The 24,670-nt window shown below is 36.2% G+C and overlaps 2 protein-coding genes across 2 annotated transcripts; both read left to right on the plus strand.

Moving 5' to 3' along the window:
• The first annotated feature begins 17,194 nt into the window (after nt 1-17,194).
• LOC141673461 (uncharacterized) lies at nt 17,195-18,396 on the plus strand. The gene is made up of 2 exons (XM_074480212.1): nt 17,195-17,821; nt 17,974-18,396. The coding sequence occupies exons 1-2, from the start codon at nt 17,195-17,197 to the stop codon at nt 18,394-18,396; spliced, it is 1,050 nt and encodes a 349-aa protein (XP_074336313.1).
• A 2,102-nt stretch (nt 18,397-20,498) lies between these two features.
• LOC141673462 (uncharacterized) lies at nt 20,499-21,695 on the plus strand. Its single transcript, XM_074480213.1, has one exon. The coding sequence runs from the start codon at nt 20,499-20,501 to the stop codon at nt 21,693-21,695; it is 1,197 nt and encodes a 398-aa protein (XP_074336314.1).
• Nucleotides 21,696-24,670: the final 2,975 nt, after the last annotated feature.

A 24,670-nucleotide genomic window follows, 5' to 3' on the forward strand; every position in this document is an offset into this window, starting at 1 on the left:
ATTGGAATTTGAGTAAAAGAGTGAGCTTGTCATACCTCTATAGCTTATCATTATACCTGAGTTGCTTTGATCAAGCTTTAGTGGTTTCTTCATTCTTTTGGTTTACTTGTGCTCTTAAAAAGAATTGTTCTTTTGGCTTGCTTGAGCTCTTAAAAGAATTATTCTAATGGCTTGCTTGAAGTAATTCTAAAAAGAATTTTAATCTTTCCAACATGCTCCTCCATACCTACTCTGCATTTACTTAGAAAATAATCTTGCACAAGTCTTTGTTAGTAGACCAACATATAACATTATCATTATATCACTGCACATATATAACATTATGTTTGTGCCTAGTGATAAGAGAGTTATTAATATGATGACTCTACTAATTCATATTTAACTGCAACTTCAGTTAGAGTGCCATACCATGTCCTTGACGATTTCTTGAGTAAGATACTAGTTCATACCAACCTGAAGTTAGCTTGTGAAGAAGAGATATACATAGTCCAATAGATCTGCAACTGCAAAGTCCATGAACTGTTATGAATTGACTTCCTCCTTTGACTCCCCAACCAGGAGTGTACTTGTACACATATACTAGAGTCCAATTCCCAGTTTGAATGTGCATCAGGTGCCTAATATGTCATAATATCCTCAAGTCTCATCACTGGTACTTTCTGTCAGATACTGCTTCCAGATAATAACCTAGTATCCAGTTTGGCCTTGTCCCTCGTAACAATGCCATTGTCATCCTATTTTGACTTCGGGTTATCCTTGTACCAATTATAATATTGTAATTTGGTTTGGATACCAGCTTCCCTACAATCTGCTTGCTGACTGATTGAGTTCATCTTGCTTTAAAATCACCTAATCAATCCAGATCTGAGCTTCTGTAACTTTCTTAGTTTTTTCTTTAGATAGAAAACTAGAAAATTAATTATTCATACTCAGTAGGCCTGCTAATCATTACTCCACCATCTGGATTACTTAAGAACTAGACTCCGGGAATAATATTGACGTCAAACCTTTTGTCTCAGCAGATAGGTTCTTTAGTGTCCTCAGATTTTCAATGTGGTGTTGTGTCTGACTAGTTGAACCTTCTATTGCTCCCCCTAGGCTGTTGCTGGGATTTCCAGAAATTCTTACCCTTGCTGACCGGATTCATTGAAGTAATTAGTTGTGTTATACACTTCCATTCCACTGCTTGGATATGAATCATCAATACCATTAATTTCTCCTGTAACAGCTTAGAGCATTGAGTTGTTGAACTGTGCCCTTAGACTTTTAATCATCTTATGTTGATCAACCATAAATGCCCTGTAAATTGTACACTCTACTGAGTAGCCATGAAGATATCCTTACAAGTCTTAGCTATAAATGCCAAGATCTTCAAACAACTGAAAATATTTCATTGTTTGCTTCCGTAGAACATTCTCTCCAAACACTTTCAGGTTATCCAGTGTTTGCTTCTGTTGGCCATTAACTCATTAGTGGTCTTCATGTATACATCTATATCAAGGCTTGATCATACTTGTTGCAAACTGTTTTGACTGCTCCAGCCCTTTGGTATTTAGAAAGTCTTGATTAGTATGATATTTCCCTTGTAGCTTTAATCAAGTTCCGGTTCTTCCTTTGTACCACTCCTATAACGCCCCAAAATATGGGGTCAGAGGATTTTGTCGTCACTATGAAATCTCAATCCAAATCAACATGTTTAATCAATAAACAAATGCCAGCAGAAGATATTTAACATCTATGACCCCAAACTAATCCAAGATATTTTAAGGTTATAGTTCTAGAAACAAGAATTCCAAATTCCATAAATAATTTTTCACTTTCTTTTCAAACACTTTTCACAAATTCCCAAACTCAAAACTGAACCCACTAGTATAACTTCGAAAAGAAGTATACTATACCAACGATTTAATAACATAACTAATACATATATATATATATATATATATATATATATATAAACACAACTTTATACAATAGAACTTACTCTAGTTCCACAAACCCTGGACCAACCATCTTCCAAAAGCTTCTTCTTTGCTTTCTTGAATTATGCAGCTAAACAGCGCAAGCTAATCCTCACTGGAGGTTAAATTTTAAAACAGGCAAGTATGAGCGAAAGAAATGCTCAGCAAGTTCATTATAGCATACATATGGTCTTTTTGATATAAAACCGACATCTGCGATAGAGCAGAACTTTTAAAATCATAATTGCTGAAACAAAAAAATTGTTAAGGAATTCCAGAATTGGTTCCTTAAATGTATTAAAAATCCTTTTTATATTTTTGAGCGAAAGGCTTCAGCAATACTTTGAATTTTGACGAGAATAAAACTCGTAAAACCGTGTTTACAGAAATATCGTAAACAACAATAACATGAAACAATGATTATGGACTGAATCATAAATTTTATTCAAAACCAATCTCTTGATATTAATACTCATTTTGTTGTCATATCAGATGTAATAACCCCAAAATTTTGAACTTTTTTGTAACCCTTATGAATAGTGTTTTTGCTGATATTGCTGAATAAGAAAACTTTTCATGCCACACTATGTAGGGGTTCTTTTATTGTTATTCTGAGATCTTATTAGTACTCTATATGATATATAAGTGTATGTAAAGATCGTCAGAATCCAAATTCGAACACTTTGATTTTTCCCGAAAATCCACCAGATACCGAAAGAATTGAGTATAAGGTAACAGGATAAAAAGGATTTAAATTCAAGGATTATAAGAGAGGATCATAAAAGGAATATAATGTATTGAAAAAGGTTAAGGAAACCCAAGTAATAAGATCCCGGGTATGATCCCTCAAACGATAAACAAGAACGAAAGTTAAGCGAATCGTATAACAGATCAGCGGTCATTAGCCAAGTGATTAGGAGTCAATCAAAGGGTTAGTGGAGAGTGATGTCATCTCACCAACAAGAAGAGGACAAGTGTGGGAGGATGACAAAACATGATGACCTAAGCATGACCAAAGAGAAGTGTGTTGTTCCTTGATTAAGAACCACACAAAAATTACCATGGTTAAAAGGTAAATAATTAAAACAAAAGCCAAAAACAACCAACCAACAAATCATTTCACCAAAACACAATTTGACTTCACTTTTCTTCAAGAAAAGCTCTCGGCCTCTTTTCCATTTCAAGAAGAAAAAAACCAAAATCCAAGTTCCAAGCTTCATTAATTAGTGAGGTAATTATCTAAGACTCCTTATGCATAGATATAGCTATCCTATAAGATTAAGCTTCAAATTCCTTCACAATCTCTTCCTAAAATTCATGGAAGAAGAGGGTGAATAGTGTTTTTCAAGAACTTAAAATTTTGTTCTTGAGTTTTTGTTTAGATTAAGCTTGGGTAAGGACTTTCAAGGGTGATTCCAAGCTAATTAGTTACTCCTACTCACAAGGAAGGTATAATCTCTTAACCTAGCTTTTTTATTAAATGTTAAGAGCTTAATATGAGTATTATAGTTCATGAGAGGCTTGATTGTTGTGTATTTAGAGATTGGTTGGTTTTATTATGTTTTTGGAGTTGTAAATCTTGTTGATTAGTTAAAGAACTTAAGTAAAGCTTTTAGTTCATGTTGGGAAGTAGTATAAATTTGGAGATATTGAGTTGTTGGGGCTGTTGTAGCATTGTAGGTATGGATTTTGGTTGTATGGTTGAATTGTGGTTGATTGGTGGTTGATTTAGAGTAGGATAAAAATCGGTAATCGCGTAAACATAGCCGTCGTAATGACCGATTTACTTTAGACTGTTTTGTTCTTAACATCAGGACTCGAGGACTCAGTGTTAGGTTTTGACCATTGCCATGATTAGATAGTTCATGTTACGATCTTCGTTTTGATATGTGGTTCGTTTGAATCCGATGTACGGTTTAGGAGAAACGACCGTTTTAAGTAACGACATTTCGTGAATGAACCATTACCCCTCGCCTTACTTTGGAACATAGGTTAAAGACCTTAAAGGACTAATTGGAGTATGAATCATTTATGTAAAGTGTATTAGGCAGTTGGTAAGGCACTCGCGAAAGAATCTCCTTAAAACCCTTAATGGTTAAATTATTAAAAATGGTGGAGCCGAGGGTACTCGAGCGACTTAAGAGAATCGTTGAGCGCAAAGCGAGTGTTAGAGTCTAATTGGTTAAAGTACAGATTCATAAGCGACTTTGGTTTAATTCCAACTTATATATTGTTTATAGGTTACCAGACTCGTCCCAAGCCATTTGTCACCCTCAGCCACTCAGGCAAGTTTTCTACCCGTTATACTGTTGTTGTGATGTATACATATGTATATGCATTATCTTGTGATAGATGCATGATGGTTAATTAGCAAATCTTGCGATATATTGGAGCATGTGATATGGTATATATGCATGTCTGTTTCATAATCTTGATATATATCTGTTGATTCAATTGCTTATAAGTTGCATAATACATATGCTAGAGATAAGCAGTAGTTGCGTATACCCTTAGTATAGGGGACCCAAAGCTGAACATTTTCTAAAACCGGGAGTCGATGTTCCCGAGTATATTATATATATATATATATATATTTATATATATATATATTGATATAGTTTTCAAAACTATTAATCGAATAAGTTTTATTCGATAACTTATTTTATTTAATGAATATTATTTTGAATATTCATTCGAGGACTTATGACTCCGCTTACTTTATTTAATGAATATTATTTTTGAATATTCATTCGAGGACTTATGACTCCGTTTATTTTATTTAATGAATATTATTTTGAATATTCATTCGAGGACTTATGACTCCGCTTATTTTGTTAAATAATATTCTTTATTTTATTAAAGAATAATGTTTCGATAATTAAACTTATTTTCGGTTATTCAAATAAAGACCATACTTTCGTATAAGCATATATTTGGTTATTTAATATCCATTTCAAGTATGAGTTTTAAAACTTTTACTTCAATTATTTTTATAAGGATTATACTTATGGGAATATTATTTAAATAATAATATTCAGATATTTTCTTATATATTGGGACTGATTTATTAAATCAGCATTACTCCAAACATTCTTAAAAATGTTTTCGAGACTTCAAAATGATTTTAAAAGTTAGAGCGGATCTCAAAACTCGTTTTCAAATTTAAGCTCTTCCTTTCAAAGGGGACTTGAATACTCGCTCAAAAATCTAAGGGATCCGGCTCTGTGGTGTATTTTATATTCGCAACATGGTTGCTGTTTTAAGAAAACAATTTGATTACTTGCCCAATGTTCGGGAAGTAAGTCCATCTGATTGAGTCGGCATAAGCGACAGGCCGAGGTACGGTCTATGAAGGTGTAAGAGGCTGGGTGACAGTTCATCCACGCGTGAGTGGCCGGGTAACGGTCTAGCGCGAGATCCTAATGCGGCCAGGGTGATGACCGGCGAGGAATTCATCCATCTACAGTAGAAAAGGTTACTTATTGGTATCTTTGCCTGATCAGCAAGATATCAGGTTTATGCCACAATTCTTTTCCTTTCCAAAAATTCATTGGATGTTACAAACTCTGTTCATACTTTACATGACAGAGGTTTTCAGGAAATGTATAAGAGATATAATGTGGATATATATCGGGACTTAATGAAGTATCTCGTAACTTCATTTCATTCAATAATATTTCAAAGATTTAATTTATTCAAATCTTATCTTGTAGTCTCATCTATGTGATGAACTGTTGAAAACTCATTATACTTTGAACAGTGGTAGTTCAAGTAGTTTTATAAATGATATAAGTATAGTGAAGTATTTGGTAACTTCATCCCTTGTTTTTTGCTTATATCCAGTAAGTAATTATCTTACACTTGATAAAGGATTCTAGTAAGTTATCCATTTAGATACTTGCATTATTGTTTACACTATATATTATCTTGCGAGCTGTAATGCTCACTCTTGCTTCATTTCTTCATCACACAACAACAGTTAGGAAAGATGGCCAGACTCAAGCAGACCCAGCGCAAGAGCGTGGGAAGCGCCCCGCGCCTTCCCGTTGAGATCATAGCTGCTATAGCTGCAGAGGTAGATCTATCTGTAGATCAGACCTTCTACTTTTGGGAATCAATTATGTATAACAATAAATTGTGGCAGATAATGGCAATTAATTGTAAATTTATCAAGTAATCATTTTGGGTTGTAATAACTTTTAATTTGTGGATTCAAGGACTTGTACTTATTTCAATTTCATCTCTGAGACTATAACGGGTTGTGGTGTGTGTTAGTGTGGGGTCACAGCATGAGGTTATTTATTATTAATTAAGTTAAGTGATATTGTGGAAAGAAAGACCGTGACGACCCGGATCCCCGACCCCGGATCTGGGGGTGTTACATCAGATTAGATATTAATACGAACTTTGATACTCACAACATCCCATACTGAAGTCAACATCAATCATCTATACTAATACCACCTTTGATATTTAACAACAACCTAAATATCCATATCAGTCAGAACCTGAATCAAAACTACATTTCACCTTTTATCCGAAACCAAAACACTTGATAAATCATTTATTATATGATTATCAAAATAATATGATAATTTAGATTGGAATCCTCGAAGGACGGTGTGTTGCCGCCGGTGATCAGCTGCGGAGCAACACCGGTATGCCGAAGCATATCCAACTAAACAAAGGGGTACCCAAGGCAGATATTGGCCTAGAAAGGTATTATATCCTGTATAATACCTAGCTCTCCGCTGGACCGCCGCCATGGCCTCTTACGCAACCATCCAATCTTAAAACATTTTATTGAAAGGGGTCATAATAACCGACACCCTTATAAATTTTATTCCCCCATTTACTTGGGCAGGAATACTCGCAACCAAATCATTTTTCGCAAAATCCAAAACTTTTATAAATCCATTAATTTGATAAGTAAAAACACTTAACTATTCTGAACATAGAATAACATAAGAGTATTGCATGATAAACATTTAATTCGACGACATGTAAAACATTTATCTATTCTGAGCTGAGAATAGGAACAACAATACTTGCATAATCATAAGCAGTTGGATATGTAAAATATTGAACTATTCTGGAATTAGAATAACGTAGGAAACTTGCATAATAGGATTCAAAATAAATATCACTTGAACAATAAGTGATGATAGGGATACGTGCCTTTGGGTTTTTAGCAGTTAGTCACACTCGCAAAAACACAATCCCTCATTCTGACATCTCATGGCATCACCGACTTTCCTTTCGACAATTCATTGATGTGCTACTCCTGCGATTGCTAAAAGCCAGATATCCAATACCATTCCATCTCATTCTCCCCCATGTCTGGTCCTAATCAACTCGAGCGATCCGCATATATAATTAAAAGATACAACTTTAATCGTCTAAACGATAATTACTCGATGAACTGCGCGTCAAAATCCTATCGTCTACCCATACGATAGCCCACACATAAAGGAAACAGTCACACACAAGATAATTGACCCACGAACGAACGTAATTCAAATAGCACATAAGAACATAACTCACTTAACACATAATTCATATCACACATGCCTCGGTTCGTCAAAACATTTGACTTAGGCCAAGCGACCTTTCGAAACACAAGAATTTGGGTCTCGAAAGTATTTTTAATGAAAACGGAATATTTTTATAAGTCGATACGCGTTCGTTTCGTAATAAACGGACAAATGGTCTATTTATTATGAATAAAATAAGAATAAATAAATTAATAATAATATTAATTAAATATTCAATACCTTTATATAATTTTAAAAGCTCAAAAAAATTTCAGAATATTATTTGTCTCAATTATAAATAATTACACTTCATTCAACTATTTACAAATAAAATTAATTGATGAAATGAATTAATCAATTAATTAAATGAATAAATAATTAATCAAAACAAATTATAAATATTTGAATCAAATTATTATTTTCAAAAATAATAAAAAAATAATAATTTGAAATTGAAATAAATATTTTACATTTTTTTTCGAAATAGGGTCTTTGTAAAACGGACTTTTCCCGGGGTCATAACCCCTCAAAATCAATCACAAACAATATAATCCAACTATATTCTAATAAAATTAATAAATTTAAAATACACAATAATTTATATTTGCACGTATAAACACGTTAGAAACGAAAAACACGGCCAAAAGCGACTTCTACAAAAACTTCTAAAAATTATGAAATAAATATATAAACAATAACATGAGATAATATACACAAGTACGAAAGTGGAATTTCGAAATCGTTACCCAAAATAAATTTTGATCACCCTGAAGTGAATATCTGATGTGCGGAAAATATCTCCAAAAAAATCTGAAATTAATAGTCATAGACATATATATGCTGAAATGCCATGTGGAGTAATCACCACCTCCAAACTCTTTTTCTACGTCCCAAAAATAAATTAAAACGGAAAATATGCTCCACAAATTTTCTTCTCAAAACCTTGCAATATATATACCTATGCGTAGGTATCGAAGCGCTGATCGTTTATATATATAACAATTGAAATTTCGACAGACGATTGAGAAGATATGAATTTTTGAAATTAAAAATATGTAAACAGATGAGATACAGAGAGAAACAGAAGAGATGTAAAGGAAAGGAAAGGGTTGCAGAGGAAAAAGATAAAGGGGAGGGGCGGGGTAGGGGTAGGTGCCAGTTGGGAGGGGGTTTACTGAAAGAGATATGTGCTAAGTCCAATCATGTATGAGGATTTAGGAATAACTTTTATGTAATCTGTTTTGATTTCATTGATATTAATAAAAGACTTGTTTTGTTTTTATTGCGGGCTCTATCTATTTAAATGTTTAAATAAGATATACCACAGTTTAGAGTAAAGCTTTTTATGGATTGTGATGAGATTATAATAATGAGACCTAAAAGATGATAACTTTAAACTTAAATAGTTCCTGGTCGTAGGATTACTAACTGGTAATTAATAATCCGCAAAGATCGGTAGATACTATGCTTGCTTCATTATGAAGGATGTCTGTTCTCATAGACATTTGTGTGGTGACACTATAGCTAGTATGTAGGTGCTTATTATAGAATAAGTTCACTGAACATGACTCACACAGCTGAACAACTGATGGAGTTCACTCACGTGTCAGCAGTTGTTCACATAGTGATAGTTGTACAAGTATCCTTAGACTTGAGGTCATCATAGTCATCTTGTGTACACTGAACTATGCTTTGGTTTAGTTCTTAGTCTCAAGGGACAAATATAAGGGCTCTACTGGGTATAGGAATTTGTACACGAAGATAGTGTATGATCAATAAACGATCTACCCCTTCCAGTGAAGGAAGAGAATGTTCAATGCTGATCCACTTACGCTAGTTCAGGAATCTCTGGCCAGAGTGAATGATAATAGAAAGGAGTTTCTAATTTACATTAAATAGAACTAAGCATAGTGAATGGGAAAGCAAGTGATTTGTTAGGAATATGTGTATATTAGTTTGATGATAAGTTAAACAAAACACTTAAGTAGAAATCTAGTGTTTGTAGCCTCAACGGATAAGACCATCTTGGCTATCCGTTGAAGGAGTAGCTTTACTTAGCAATAAGTTTAGTATTGTAGCACATTTCATTGTCTGGATTCAAGTTGTAATTCTTAGATGTTGTAGGAAATTATCAGTCATGTTGACTACTAGTGGATATGCAAATAGGAGGGCTAATTGTAAATATTTCATGCCTTGTAATTTTGTATAAGTGAAAAAGTATCAACTGATATTGAAGACCTTCAACGGATAAGAAACAAAGCTTCAACGGATGTCTCTAAAGCTTCAACGGATAATATCCATCAACGGATAAAGACTTCAACTGCTAATGCATCAATGGATAAAGCTTCAACGGATAAAGCCTCAACGGATAAGGCACCAACGGATGAAAGCTTCAACGGATGCTTAGTTCATTAGCAGTTGATAGTGACAATTCATAAGCTGACAGAGGCACATGGGTTGACAGAGACAAACTGGAATGTGGAAGCCTCTAGGAGGAATCAAGAAAATGCAGCATTTCCATTCTGGTGCAAACAAGGAAGTATTCAAAGATTAACAGCTAAGCCTAAATTGCATTGGATAGAGAAATGAAGAAGAAACATGTGAAGAGCCTTTTTAATTGTATCTTACAGTTTTGTCTTCTCTTGTAAACTTGGTAATATATAAACCAAGTAGGAGCTAGTAATTAGAAATGAATTTTCCAGAGCTGTTTAGAAAAATCCAGAGAGAAAATCATCTAGTTTGTACTAGGAAGCAGCTGTGATTTAATTCTTTGAATCACAGATTTTCTGAAATAACACATCTCTGGTGGAACAACAAATCCACCAGAAAAGTTTTTAAGTTCTCTGTGTTCTTTACATTTGTGTTTGAATATATATCTGTCTGCATTAGCTTCAAGCAATTCACACACACATTTGCTCTCAAAAACACATAGCCTTAGAAACTGCTCAAAACTTGAAAAAGTTTTGAGATTTACATTCAACCCCCCCCCTTCTATAAATCTCATTGTTAGTCCACTGGAAATAACATGATTAAATAAGATAGGCTTGACACAAGTTCCATGCCTTGTATTTAATCGTGACATTGCAGGGTAGAAGGAGTTAATTGTACGGTAACTACTCACTGAATAGGTTATTGGTATTCTAAGCAGTGAATTCGTATTATCCGGATAGTCGCGATATGCTGAGAAGTATTCCTCACGATGTAGAATAAATATGATTAATTAATTAATCATATTTAATGAATTAGAGAATTTATATAAATAATGATAAAATAGTTTTATTATTATTTATTTCTACTACCTGCTTAATATTGAACATACAGGGTCACACCATAAAAGAGAATGATTTAATGGTGGAGGAATTAATTAATAATGGCTGATAATTATTTATTTATGAAATAAATAATTAATTGAACAATTAAATAATTGATTAAATGAGATTTAATTGATTATAAATTAATTAAGAAAAGGTTCTTAATATTATTAATTAAGAATTTAATTTTTGGAAATTAAATCAAGTGAGAGAATTATTTCTAAAGAGTTTAGAAAAAGGATTAATAATCAAAAGGTGTTTTAATTATTAGTGAGAATAATAAAGTGTTAATAATAATAATATTTTATGGAGCTGAAAATTTTGTCTATAAATATACTATTATAAACCCTATTTTTGCCTCAACCAAAAAGATTTACAAAACCCTAATTCTCTCCATCTCCTCCTCCTTCATTACATCGTTTTCTTGGTGGATACCGGTGGAGTGCTTCAAACTTGAGGAACAGCTGCTAAGGATCTCCGTTCATCGCTTTTGGATCGCCATTAAAGACCTCCATCTTTCCATTAACGTAAAGCTTCTTAAGGTAAACATACTGAACTACGAATTAAATATTATTTTTCGCATGGATCCTGCAGAGGGTTTCGTTTTTTTTTTTTAAGATTTAAATTTACGTTTTCGCTGCGTTTATGTGCTAAAAACCCTTCATTTACTACACGTTTTGTTTATTTTTTTTGTTTGTTTTTTTAACTAAAATCAATATAACATTTAAATGATTAGGCCAAAATTAATAATTAGCGGGCAATAATATTTAATCAAATAAATATAAAATTTATATCAAAATTTCCCAAAAATTATGAATATTCTAAAAATATAATATATTTGAAAGTCTCGCGATTTTATAAAAATGAAAATACAATTTTTGTGGAGTTTTACGTCCCAGTAGGGGCCCGGTCCGATAATTTTATGAAACCGAAATATTTCTAAAATTCTCAGAATATTTATAAAATTTTCATAATTTTTAAAACATTTATAAATCGCGCGTCATATCTGCATTTTACGATTTAACGAAGAAACGTGGGGGTAAATATAATCCAAAAATTACCGAAATAATTTTAAAATTCTCAAAATATTCAAAACTTAAGAAAATATAAATTTCATGATTTTTGAAGCATTCTGGAATTTAATACTGAATTTACACTTACATATCGAATCCAAAAATAGAAAACTTAGCCGTTAAGTAACTATAAAAATGATATAATTTAATACCAGATTTGGATAATTATCAAAACTGAGCTTCTTATAATACACTCTATGAGAAAGTAATGTACAAATATCCCGTCTCTCGAGAATACGGGTTTTATTGATATACCGAAATGATTATCGTATCAAAAATTTTACGCCGGGACTCGTACGGGTCAAACCGTACTCCGGATCGAAAAAGTCAAAACACGGAAAATGTCCGGAATTATCAGATTAGGTTAGGAATGAGTTTTTTGAAGAGTTCTGCGTTGTAAAAATGCAAAAATGGTTGAAGTTGGACGATTCCAGGCTTTATAAAATAGTTTTATAATTACTCAAAAAATAAGTACTAAATCTATAAATTCTTATAAAATCATACAACAATCCAAAAATTACCAGAAAAATACCATAATTATCTATAATTTATTCTGGACATATAAAAATCAAAATACTTACACTTTATCACATATAAACACCCAAATATAAATATCAATCATCAGATAATTCACCAAAATTCCCATAATAATCACATAAAAAATTATTTATTAATAAAAATAATTGCACGATATTTCCCGGATATTAAAAAACAATTTCAATTTACTTATATCAATAAGATCGGCTTTCAAATAACTTTTGAAAATAATACATTTAAATTAATATTTTCAGAAATTAACAAGGATCGATATAACACTTAACAATTAGCACATTACCATTTAATAACACGAACTCGTCAAACAGGAATAAAATATCCACCATTTTATTCCTTCTAAATCATAAAAGTACTTATATATATATTCAATAATATTTATAATAATTCTAAAAATACGGGAAATTACAACTCCATTCTGACACAGAGCTCCCAGTGCTGAATATGTCTCAAAATATTCTTGATGTTACAGATATTAATCAGAACTGCTTCTTGAATTCAGTCCCATTATCTGACCACAAGATCATTTCTTTTACAGTTACTTCCAACTTAATTTTCTGATATGATCAATCACCATATGTGATGTATTGTCTTGAAAATGCACGAACAACAACTTTGTGTTAAGAGTAGCCATCAATCATAACTGAGGTATATTTTTACTTTGATATGATGTTATCTTTGACTCCTCTTTCTGACATGCCTCACATTTATCGTCTTCTGAATTCCAGATGAGGCAGTCCTCTCACTAACCACTTTTCACAAAAGAGTTCCTTGAGATGAAGTTCAAAGGTGAGAGCTTCTATCGCCATAACTAAACTTTTGTCAGATGAAGCTTTACAGTAGAAACCATTGACTTCACCTTTCCAGAGATTCCAGTTTAGCTACGAGTATTTCCTTTCCTTACTCTAACAAGAGAAAGCTTCTCAGCTTTCTTACTTCAGATGAGACCTAATCCTTCATTGAATTGACATTTTGTCCTTTGTTGCAGAACCGTCTGATAAGAGGATTTGTGCCTTGATTCTTCAGCAAGAAAGATGCTTCAATTTTTATCAGTGACTCCAATGATTAGTTGTTATCAGTGAAAGCAATTGTTGAATCCATGATGACATTCTTTTTTCTGCATAGCTTTGTCCCGTAATGAAAACTTTTGCTGTCATCTCCAAAGATTATTGACGGAATACCTTTTGTCAATCACATTTGATTATGAGGCTCTTTCTTTGATCATATGCCTTGAGTATGAAATACCAAGTATACATATAAATCAATTAACCTGTTATGTCATGCACTCACAAATGAAATAACAGTTCTTGGTACCCAACTTATCAGTTTGGGTCCAGATGGATTAGAGATCTTATTGTAAACAGAGATAACAACAGCTGCAACCTTATCATGCTAATTCTTATCTTTGACTGACCATTTTCTCCATTATAATACCCTTGAAAATTTTTTCTCTAGGCTAAGGGAAAAATGATTCCAACCTTACATAAGGAGGACTAGCAGTCTTTGCCCTATTGTAATCCTAAACATGCTTTTTCTACATTTAATGCAAGTACTAAGAGATGCATTCATGGCATTGAAATAAGCAAATATTGTATTAGGAATACATGGCATTCATTCAGAAACATTACACATAAGAATTAAACAAGACGGGCATGATATGGAACAAACAGAATTAATAAATAAATCACTAATTCTATCTAGTCCAATCATGTTAATGTATCTCATCTAGCAGTCTCAATCCAATTATAACTTAATACATCTTAACAAACAATTCAGATCAAATGAATAAATCACATTGTAATAGGATACAGAGAGTAAGCATAAACAAAGGTCTTAAGTGCTAGAAAATATATATCTCACTAAAGCAATTAATCATGTTCAACAAATATTCAAACAATTATTTAAGATCATCTAAAGTAACATGCACAAGTTAAACATCAATCCTAGTTACCAGAAAATATTCTAGTGAACTAATTCAGCATTATCTATGTGTGATGCTATCATACTTGTGCGAGTGTTAAATATTTAAATACTAAGATCTTAACATACATTGAATATTGAGAGCAAATAATGCAGTGGTTCAAGAAATTGAAACCTGAGATATGTGAGTTGGACCATCTTCAGAGATTGCTATGAAAGCAAGATATTTATGATCTTCCTTCTCGTTATTTGATCCATCCCAACTCGTTCCCGACGCACTATAAGTTTTGACTGGCTACTTCCCTAGGATAATATTCCACCTTTGTCTAAACTCTTCAACTGATATTTACTTGACACATATTGCTTGTCAAAGCTTCTAGTTCTGTTGTAGCAAAACTACTAATAGTTACTTGACATATATTGCTTGTCAAACCTGTAGCTATCAAATCTTGTTTATGTCCCAATCTCAGTCTTGTAATCACCTCTTAAACTGAATCTGTATAAGTCTCTGCTTCAGAATAGATAGGCTTGATATTTGGATATAGCTAGGGGTGAGCAGAAAACCGCACAAACCGCAAAAACCGCCCGCACCGCACCAAACCACACCGCAAAACGCGGTTTTTAATTTTTGTGGTGCGGTTGCGGTTTGAATTTTTAATAAACCGCGCGGTCCGGTGCGGGTTGTGGTTTTAAATTTCTGAAATGCGGTTCAAACCGCACCGCACCGCAATATTTAATATATTATAAATATATATATATATATACACACACTTATATTCCTATCGGGTAACATAAAGAACCATTTTATATTCTTAGTTAAACTGAATTTCACCAGATGGCCATAACATCCTTATTGAGTAAGAATTATATGTTAAATTCATTAAGGAATTCAAATGGACCACACGATATTCTGACAAATAAAAAAGAGACTACACAATCTCTTGTTTGTATTTCTTCACTAGGAAAACCAAAATCCAAGTATTTATACTAGTGAACTAAGGTGTTGCATTCTGATTCACTAAAACTATTTTCGGAAATTTGATTAAATTTAAGTTTTGTATTTATTTAATTTTTTTGAACTTGTAAAGTATAAACCGCAGTGAACCGCACCACACCGCACCACATTTTCGTGGTGTGGTTTATGCGGTTTTCGAGGGTACGCGGTGCGGTTGCGGTTTGGAAATTTGAGCAAACCGCATGTGCGGTTTGGTTTGCGGTTTGAGGAAAAAACCGCACCGCCCGCACCGCGCTCACCCCTAGATATAGCTTATGTACTCCTTGTGAATCTGATGCGACTAAACTTCCATGACATGTGAAACACTGCCCGGACGCCCAGTCCCTCATGTACTTCTACCCGAGCTACCTTTGATTCAGCTATCAGTAACTCTTATATTATGTCCCGAGGTTCCAATTTTAATGCCTGTAACTGAGATATTTATATGTCCCCACTATGATCTCTGACCTACTCAATTCCTTTCTTTATGATCTCATTGATTCCCAAATAAATGTAGCATTGGTACAACCACTGTGTGACTGTATTATCTGGAATCATTGGAGTTGTCTTAAAATCTTTAAGAAAAATTGTACCCGTAGAAATTTCATTCATTTCCTGCATCTGAAAATCCAGTGGTATCCTATGAAGTAAGCCTTTGAGGAAAATCCACAATTTTCTTCTATAGGTCTTGAAATTAGCTTGTTGAAATAATATTTTCTTCGAAAGATTAAAATCATCTTTAACGCCTGGAGGAATCTTGAGTCTACCAATACTTTGAGTACCCTTAATTTAATATTTAAGTGAAACTTAAATTTCCAATATTTTTAATTTTCTTATAAAATAAATTAATCAAAAATAAATATTTACGTAAAATCTAATTTTCAAGAATTTTGAATTTTCTTAAAAATTAAATAAAATGTAAATTATTATCTAAGAAAAATTTAAATTTAAGAATTTTAAATTTTATGGAAAAATAAATAAATCAGAAATAAAAATTATGGGAACTACTCTTGCGCACACAGGAGGACTGATTTTTGCCTTAGAATTTTTGATCTCCTTCCTGTTACTTGCGACTAGGTGGATCAGTACTTGACCAATTTTTTTTGAGTTACTTGCGACTAGAAGGGAGCAGCCTTAGTTTCTTTTTCTGCATGCATGTTGTCGCAAGTAAATTGAATGGCTGTGCTGCTAGCCTGGTCGCAAGAAAATTACTTGCGACCTAGAATAGATATAGGTGCCAACTGGTAAAATTAAAAATGGATGGTTAAGATTATATCTTATTAGGATATAACTATATTTTTAGTACAATTATAAATAAGAAATGATTACATTGTTATAATACTATTCAAACGCCAGTTGCGATACAGTGTCCTAATACAGTCCTAAATAGGATATGATTAGAGATTTAATCAATTATTATATTCTTATTATATTATATACATAAGGTGGATCTTATCCAAATTTTTGGTAGTTATGGTCCCTGTACTACTAATTTAATATGGACTATTAGATCTTTAAATAAATTTATCATAACCGTCGGATCTAAAATAGAGGAACATTCTATAACCAACGATAAGTAGGTATTCTAAATTGAATAGAATTTTCTACCGTTTCAATGATTTAAATAAAAAAAAGTATGCATCCTAAACTGAATAAAATAATAATACAAAATTCGTAATTATTTTTTGTCTTCAAATTCTAGATAATATGTTTTGTGATTTTTTTAAATTATCATTGAATTAAACATTACTTTGTGAGCTTCGCGTGGGCTGTAAAATCGTCAAAATATGATTTATAGAACTTATGACAGAGTCAAAATAAAATCAAACGAAACTCGGTAAAATATGAGATGGATGTATATCAGGTGCCTGACTTGGCGCGATGTCGTCTTCTGGCGGCCACCTTCAGAGAAAGTGCTCAACAGTGGTTCCAAAAACTTGGTCCAGGGGTGATCACATCCTGGGAACAGATGAAAACCTTGTTTCTAACTCAGTTCCAGGCTGCGGTGAAGTATATGCCACCGGTTACCACGCTGGCCAATGTGAAACAGAAGGAAGGGGAAAGCTTGACCTCATACTTTAAAAGGTTCAATGCAGAGTCTACCTTGGTGAGAGGCGCGAATGATTTGACACTGAAAATACTTCTTATAGCTGGTCTGCGCGTGGGAACAGATTTCTGGAAACACCTGCAAGGGAAGGACCTTGTGTCGTTAGCTGATGTACTTGCGCAGGCGGAATCCTTCAAAGCGATTGAGCAATCGCTTGCCGAAATAAAGAAAAATGATAATACCCACAACTCTAAAGGGCAAGCTAAGAGAAGAGACAGGTCCGTAAGTCCAGATTATCGGCGGAATGCCCGAAGCCCTAATAGGGTGAACGCCGTGAACATGCGGAGAGAGTGCAGTCCACCGTCAAACTATGAAAAGAGGGTGAGCAATTATACTCTGCTGGCAGCATCCATTAATCATATCTTTGAGGTGAATAAGGACAGAGGAATTTTCAAGAAACCAGACCGTCTGACTTCATGGCAGAGTAGAGACAAGAAAAAATATTGCGATTACCATGAGTCTACCGGCCACGACACCCACGAGTGTCGTCACCTAAAGATGAAATTGAAGAATTGATCAAGGCTGGATATTTGGGAGAGTGGATTGATAAGGTGAAACGACGCGGAGGAAATGATGACAAGAGGAAAGATGAAAGGCATCCCACACAGGCAGAGGATGTAGAAAAGACAACGGAGGTTAAGTTCCAAAGGGATGGAAGTATTCGGGCAATCTTCGGAGGACATCCATTTGTTGGTGATAGCAATCGAGCGTTGGAGAAAAATGCAAGAGAGGCACGACACCCACCACTCACCAACATTTATAGCTCGGAAGATAGACCTCCAAAAATATTCAAAGGGGAATCTGTTGATATTACGTTCAGGGAGAGAGAGTCAAGATGGGTACATCATCCTCATAACGATGCGCTGGTGATAACTATGCTTATTGGGGCAATGAATGTGCATCGAGTCTTCTTGGACAACGGGAGCTTTGCGAACATCATGTAATACAGCATGTACAAAAAATTGGGTTTTCCAGATAGTGACATGAATTTTGAAGATGCACACGTCTATGGTTTTACTGGAGAGGCAGTAAGAGTTATGGGTTCAGTTAGGCTTACTGTCACGGTTGGGGAAGGAGCCCTATCTGTCACTCAAATGATAGATTTCAAAGTGCTGGATCAGGACTCCGTGTACAACTTGTTGGTGGGAAGACCTTTATTGCGAGCGTTCAGGGTGATAACCTCGATACATCACTTGATGATAAAGTTCCCAACACCTAACAGAGTGGGCAGTCTGAGAGGGTCGTAATATGAATCACGCGACTGCTATCACATGGCTGTCAAAGAATTTCGCAGGAGAAGGTATGAGGGAAAAGTTCTTTCATTTGAAGTTGTGGCGGACGTTCAGGAAAAACCAAGTGGAGAGGTTCATGCCCATTACTTTGTGGAAAATCCAGAGGAAGAAGAAACTCATGTTACCGAGACCCCTGCTTTGACGTTGGGGAATGTTTCGAGGATCCGTAGTGTGGAGGAAGTTGTCGTGAATCATATAGAAGGGATCACGCAGAAGGAGTTAATGGAGAAAAGTTGGAAGGAAGAAGTGAAATTTTACAAAGCCTTGAAAGTAGCCTCAAGGTGGATGCTCCTCAAAATGAGGACGCGCCCTTGGAAAGTGAAAGTGAAATTGAGGTTGATGCTCCTCAAAACGAGGACGCGCCCTCCGTACCTGCATTACATAAAGCCATGCCTTGTCCTAAGGTGGATGCTCCCACATATAGGGATGCGCCCTCGGATACAGGAATGGAGGTCGAGGACCCCTGGGACTTTGATTTTGATCTAGATCCCAGGATTCCTATGCCTGCCGAGAAAATGGGGCCGGTCGAAGACACAATATCTGTTCTGATCGATAAGGATGACCCAAGTAAGGTTTTGAAGGTGGGATCTCAACTGACTTATGAATTGAGGGAAAGGCTTACCCCTTTTCTGATTAAAAATCTCGATGTCTTCGCATGGAGTCATTCAGACATGGTGGGAATCGACCCAGGGGTAATGTGTCATCGGTTGAATATTTTCCCTAATTGTACGGGCGTATGACAAAAGCATCGCCCGGTGAGCGGGGAAAGGGCGATAGCATTAAAAGAAGAGGTGGGCCGACTATTGGAAGTGGGGTTGATCAAAGAATCTTACTACCCCGAGTGGCTCGCGAATCTGGTGCTTGTGAAAAAGCCAAATGGGAAGTGGAGGATGTGTGTAGATTTCACAGATCTCAATAAGGCTTTCCCGAAGGACAGCTTTCCTCTCCCACGAATCGATCAGTTGGTTGACGCGACGGCAGGGCATGCCTTGTTAAGCTTTATGGATGAATACTCCGGTTAGAATCAAATTCCCATGTACGGTCCTGATCAGGAGCATACATCCTTCATTACTGATAGAGGGCTATATTGCTACATAGGGATGCCGTTTAGGTTGATCAACGCAGACACGACCTACCAATGATTGGTGAACATGATGTTCAAGAATCAGATTGGAAGAACCATGGAGGTGTATGTGGATGATATGTTGGTAAAATCCAAGGAGGCAAACGATCATGTCAAGCACTTGATGGAAATGTTTAACATTCTAAGGAGGTTTCGCATGAAGTTGAATCCGCAGAAGTGCATTTTCGGTGTGGAGTCGGGCCAGTTTCTTGGGTTCATAGTCAATTATAGAGGAATTGAAGCTAACCCTGCAAAAATCAAAGCACTACTAGATATGAAGCCTCCCACCAGTCTGAAGTAGATGCAAAGTCTAACTGGAAGGGTCGCCGCGTTGAACCGGTTTGTGTCCAAATCATCCGACAGGTGCAAAGAATTCTTTAAGGCGATCAAAGTGGCAGGGAAAGATTTTGTATGGACACCAAAATGTGAGGAAGCTTTTAGGAGGATTAAGGAACAACTAAGGAACCCTCCCATGTTATCAAAGCTATTGGAGGGGGAGTCTCTGATCCTATACCTTGCAGTTTCTGAGTATTCAATCAGCGCTGTGCTCGTAAGGGAAGAGGATGCACAATAATCACCATTATATTATGTGAGCAAGCGGTTGCACAATGCTGAAACTCGCTATACAAGTATGGAGAAGCTGGTTTGTGCCTTGATCCTTGCGTCGAGGAAGCTATGCCCATACTTCCAGGCCCATAGAATTGAAGTTCGTACAACATATCCTCTGCGGCAAGTCCTTCATAAGCCAGAATCATCGGGGAAAATGTTGAAATGGGCTGTGGAGTTGGGACAGTTTGACTTGGAATACATGCCCCGTACAGCGATTAAAGGACAAGCCTTAGCCGATTTCTTGTTGGAATTTGATTCTGCGGTTGATGATAAGGCTTTGGTAGTGTTGCATCCCCCTCATACTGAGGAATCTTTAGAGGAGTTTCCACATCCCTGGTGGATCTTGCATGTGGATGGGGTGGTTAACTATGGAGGAGCAGGCGCGGGCATAGTACTCGTGTCTCCGGAAGGCCATCATCTGATGAGTGCAATTCACTTCAAATTTTATGCAACGAATAATGATGCAGAATATGAAGCATTGATCAATGGCCTGAATATCGCTTTGGAAATGGGAGTGCGGAACCTAATTACAAAGAGCGACTCGGAGTTGGTGGTAAACCAGGTGAATGTAGGGTTTCAAGCTCGAGGATTGCAAGCGGAATTGTACTTGAGGTGCACACAACGCCTGATTGAAAAGTTCAAAGAGGTTAGGCTGGAATGTGTACCACGGGAAAAGAATAGAAACGCGGATGCCCTGGCAAAAATGGGATCCCAGCTGGAGGCTGTGCTGTTGGGTTCTATACCCCTAGAAGTCCAGGAGATTCCTAGTATCCCAGAAGCTGAGGTGATGCAAGTAGATGAGGCTCCCAAGGAAACGTGGATGATGCCCATTCTTGCTTATATTCACAAGGGAACACTTCCTGAGGATAAGTTTAAGGCTCGGCGACTCCACTACCAGGCTGCAAGGTATGTGGTGTACGATGAAGTTTTGTACAAGAGAGGCTTCAATCAACCGTTGCTCAGATGTATCGATGAAGAAGAGGGGAATTACATCTTAAGGGAGGTACATGAAGGAAATTGTGGTAATCACTCGGGGGGTAACTTGTTGGCGATGAAAGTTTTATGCCAAGGTTATTATTGGCCTATTATGAAGGAGGATGCCGCAAATTTACTTCAGAGCCTGCGATCGCTGCCAACGCTTTGCGAATTACTCGTCTATGCCAGCGACGCTCTTGACGCCTATGGTGAGCCTATGGCCATTTTCCATGTGGGGGATTGATCTTATTGGAGAACTACCTAAGGCTAAAGGAGATGTCAAATATGCAGTGGTCGCGGTTGAATACTTTACTAAATGGGCAGAAGCTATGTCGTTGGCAACTATCACCACAAAGAAAATTAAAGACTTTGTCTTCAATTCTATTGTGTGCAGGTTTGGTATTCCTTACAAACTTGTTTCTGACAACGGAAAGCAGTTTGACAGCAAGGAGTTGCGGCAGTTGTGTGATGATCTGAAAATTAAGGAGTTTGCAGCGGTCTATCATCCTCAAAGCAATGGGCAAACAAAGGACGTGAATAAAATAATAAAACAGACCCTTAAGACAAAACTGGAAGAGCGCAAAGGGAACTGGCCTGAAGAACTCCCAAAAGTGATGTGGTCCTACAATACTACTCCAAGATCAACTACGGGGGAAACTCCGTTTATGCTAACTTATGGATATGAAGCTATGGTCCCCGTGGAGGTTGGCTCTGGGTCGCTTCGTAGAGATTGTTTCACGGAGGAAGATGCAGAAGTTAACCGGAGGTTTCATTTGGATCTCTTGGAAGAAGCAAGGGAAAATTCCCAGTTAAGGCTTGCGTCATACCAACAACGTGCCGCAAGGTATAACAATAAGAAGGTAAAAGGACAGCTGTTGAAAGTGGGAGATCTGGTGCTCAGGAAGGTGATGCCAAACACAAAGAATCCCCAGCATGGAGTATTTGGAGTTAATTGGGAAGGACTGTACAAGATTAAAGAAATTTTATGGAAGGGTACTTATCACCTTGAAGATTTGGAAGGAAAGTTGGTTCCACGAGCATGGAACGCGGAGCATCTTCGAAAGTATTATCAGTAAGGCGTGGCTTTGGCCCCTTATATATCATGTTTACATTATATAGGGCCGTGCCCAAATTATAGACTAGAAGCAATAAGATTCTTCCTAGCCTAGGGGGGTAGTGCATGTACTACTTGCCTTAGAACTAGTTGAATGATCATTTTTTGAGTAAATTCCCCACAGAGCATAGTAGTCATGGGACTGGTGCATTTTTGACACAAGAGCGCATTATTAATAAAACTTTGATAATTTCCAATGGCTGTTTTCTTGTAGATTTGCTTGGATTATATGACGCGTTGCATCCTAACCACAGGACGCGCCCTGAGAAGTAGTCCTTTACTTATATTTGTAAGAGCACAATTGGTATAAGAAACACTAAAGAAAACTTAAGTAACTAGGACGCGTCCAGCCTGATATGTCAAAAATACTATCTTCAAAAATAAAAGGTAGACACGTCAAAACACTAGGACGCGCCCATTTGTATTGTGCTTTGCCTAAATACAAAAGTACAACATGCTATCATGTTGGGGAAAATATACCATCCAGGAAATTCAAAACAGCCCAAGTAAATGGACCAATCTAGACGTGTCCACGTACTTGGACACGCCCTATGGTCTATGATGCTAAAATAGAATTAATACATAAGGAATACGCATCCTAAAACGAGGAGACGCCCTTGCAGGATATCTGCTTAGCATGTAATAATAAAGGAAATAACAACAAGATTGGAAAGTCGACCCTCAGCTTAGGACGCGCCCATATGTATGACAGAAAAAGATTAAGAAAGTAAGAAAGATACACATGGAGATAATTAAAAAGGGGAAAACCTTATAAAAGTACCGGCAAAAAAAATCAGTAATAATCATAAGTTTACAACTTGTAAGGCTTAAAAGGGCTTGCACCCTCGATATAGTCCATAAAAAGTTCATAAATAAGAGAAAGACGCGTCCTATGCAGAAGGCGTCTCCTGTTGTTTTTCCTGGTCTTTTAGAGGAAAAGGCTGAGGGTGAGCTTGCTGAGGCTGAGCTTGGTGCGGAGAAGGAGCAGGGGACGCGTCATCCTTTTCCAAACCTAGGATGACCCTTTTATCCTTAATGGACTCTGCAGCTCTGACTTTGAAATCAGCCACCCATTTTTGGGTATCTTCATCAAATTTGGAGAAGGTGTATTCAGGATCATTTGCTATGAACCCAGAAAACCACTCCTCAAATCCTGCTGTAAACCCATTCTGGTACACCATCTTTTTCTCCTCTTTCCAACCATGCACTCTGTCATCATTAAGAAGGTCTAGCTCCAGTTGTATTTTGGAATTTTCAGCAGTAACTCCATCAATAGTAATATGGCCATCAAGACGCGCCTTCTCCATTTCCAGTTCGAGAATTTTCGCATCCTTTGCTTGGGCAAGAAGAGAAATGCTTTTCTCCAAAGATCTAATCTTATCTTCAGCTTGACTCTTTGCAGTGTCAGTAATAGCAAGACGCACCCTGAGTCTAGCAGCCATGTTGGCACTCTGCCTAGCGTGTAAATGGAGCTCGGCTGCTGCTTTCACCATGGCTTGCTCTGTTTGTTCTTCTGTCCTGAAAGTCCAGCCTCGAACTTCATCTTCAGTGAAGGCGCCAACTGAGGACGCGCCCAGATATCTGAGAACAAAGGATTGGTCATCTGGCACAGTCTTCTGACGCTTTGAGGGCGCGTCCTCCTTATCTGAGATGTTCACCACAGTGGTGTCAACTATCTTCGATGGGGGAGGAGGAGTTACAACAAGCAAAGGATCTTTGGGTTTTGGATCTGGCTTAGCAGGAGCCTGCTTCCTGGCTTTCAGTTTTTGGAGGCCCCAATAGCAAACGCTTTAGGAAGGGAAGTCATATCTGTAAGATAAACATGAAAAACATTAATTATGGACGCGCCCAAAAAGGTGGACGCGTCCTATTGAAGAAGCAATGGTAGAAAAATAACAGATATGCATGTTACGATGACGAAGTAAATTAGAAACTAAACATTATGAGATTTTGGCACTAAGCATGGCAATTTTATAAGGATACTAAAAGCCACATATAGGTCGCCAGGCGCATCAAAAATTGAGGACGCGCCCAAAGATTGAGAGTAAGATAATTATAAACTTAGATAAGGAAAGCAGTTTCAAGGCCATGACGCAACTGAGAAT

The sequence above is a fragment of the Apium graveolens genome, chromosome 7 (genome assembly GCF_009905375.1).
Source record: "Apium graveolens cultivar Ventura chromosome 7, ASM990537v1, whole genome shotgun sequence".
Taxonomy (NCBI): domain Eukaryota; kingdom Viridiplantae; phylum Streptophyta; class Magnoliopsida; order Apiales; family Apiaceae; genus Apium; species Apium graveolens.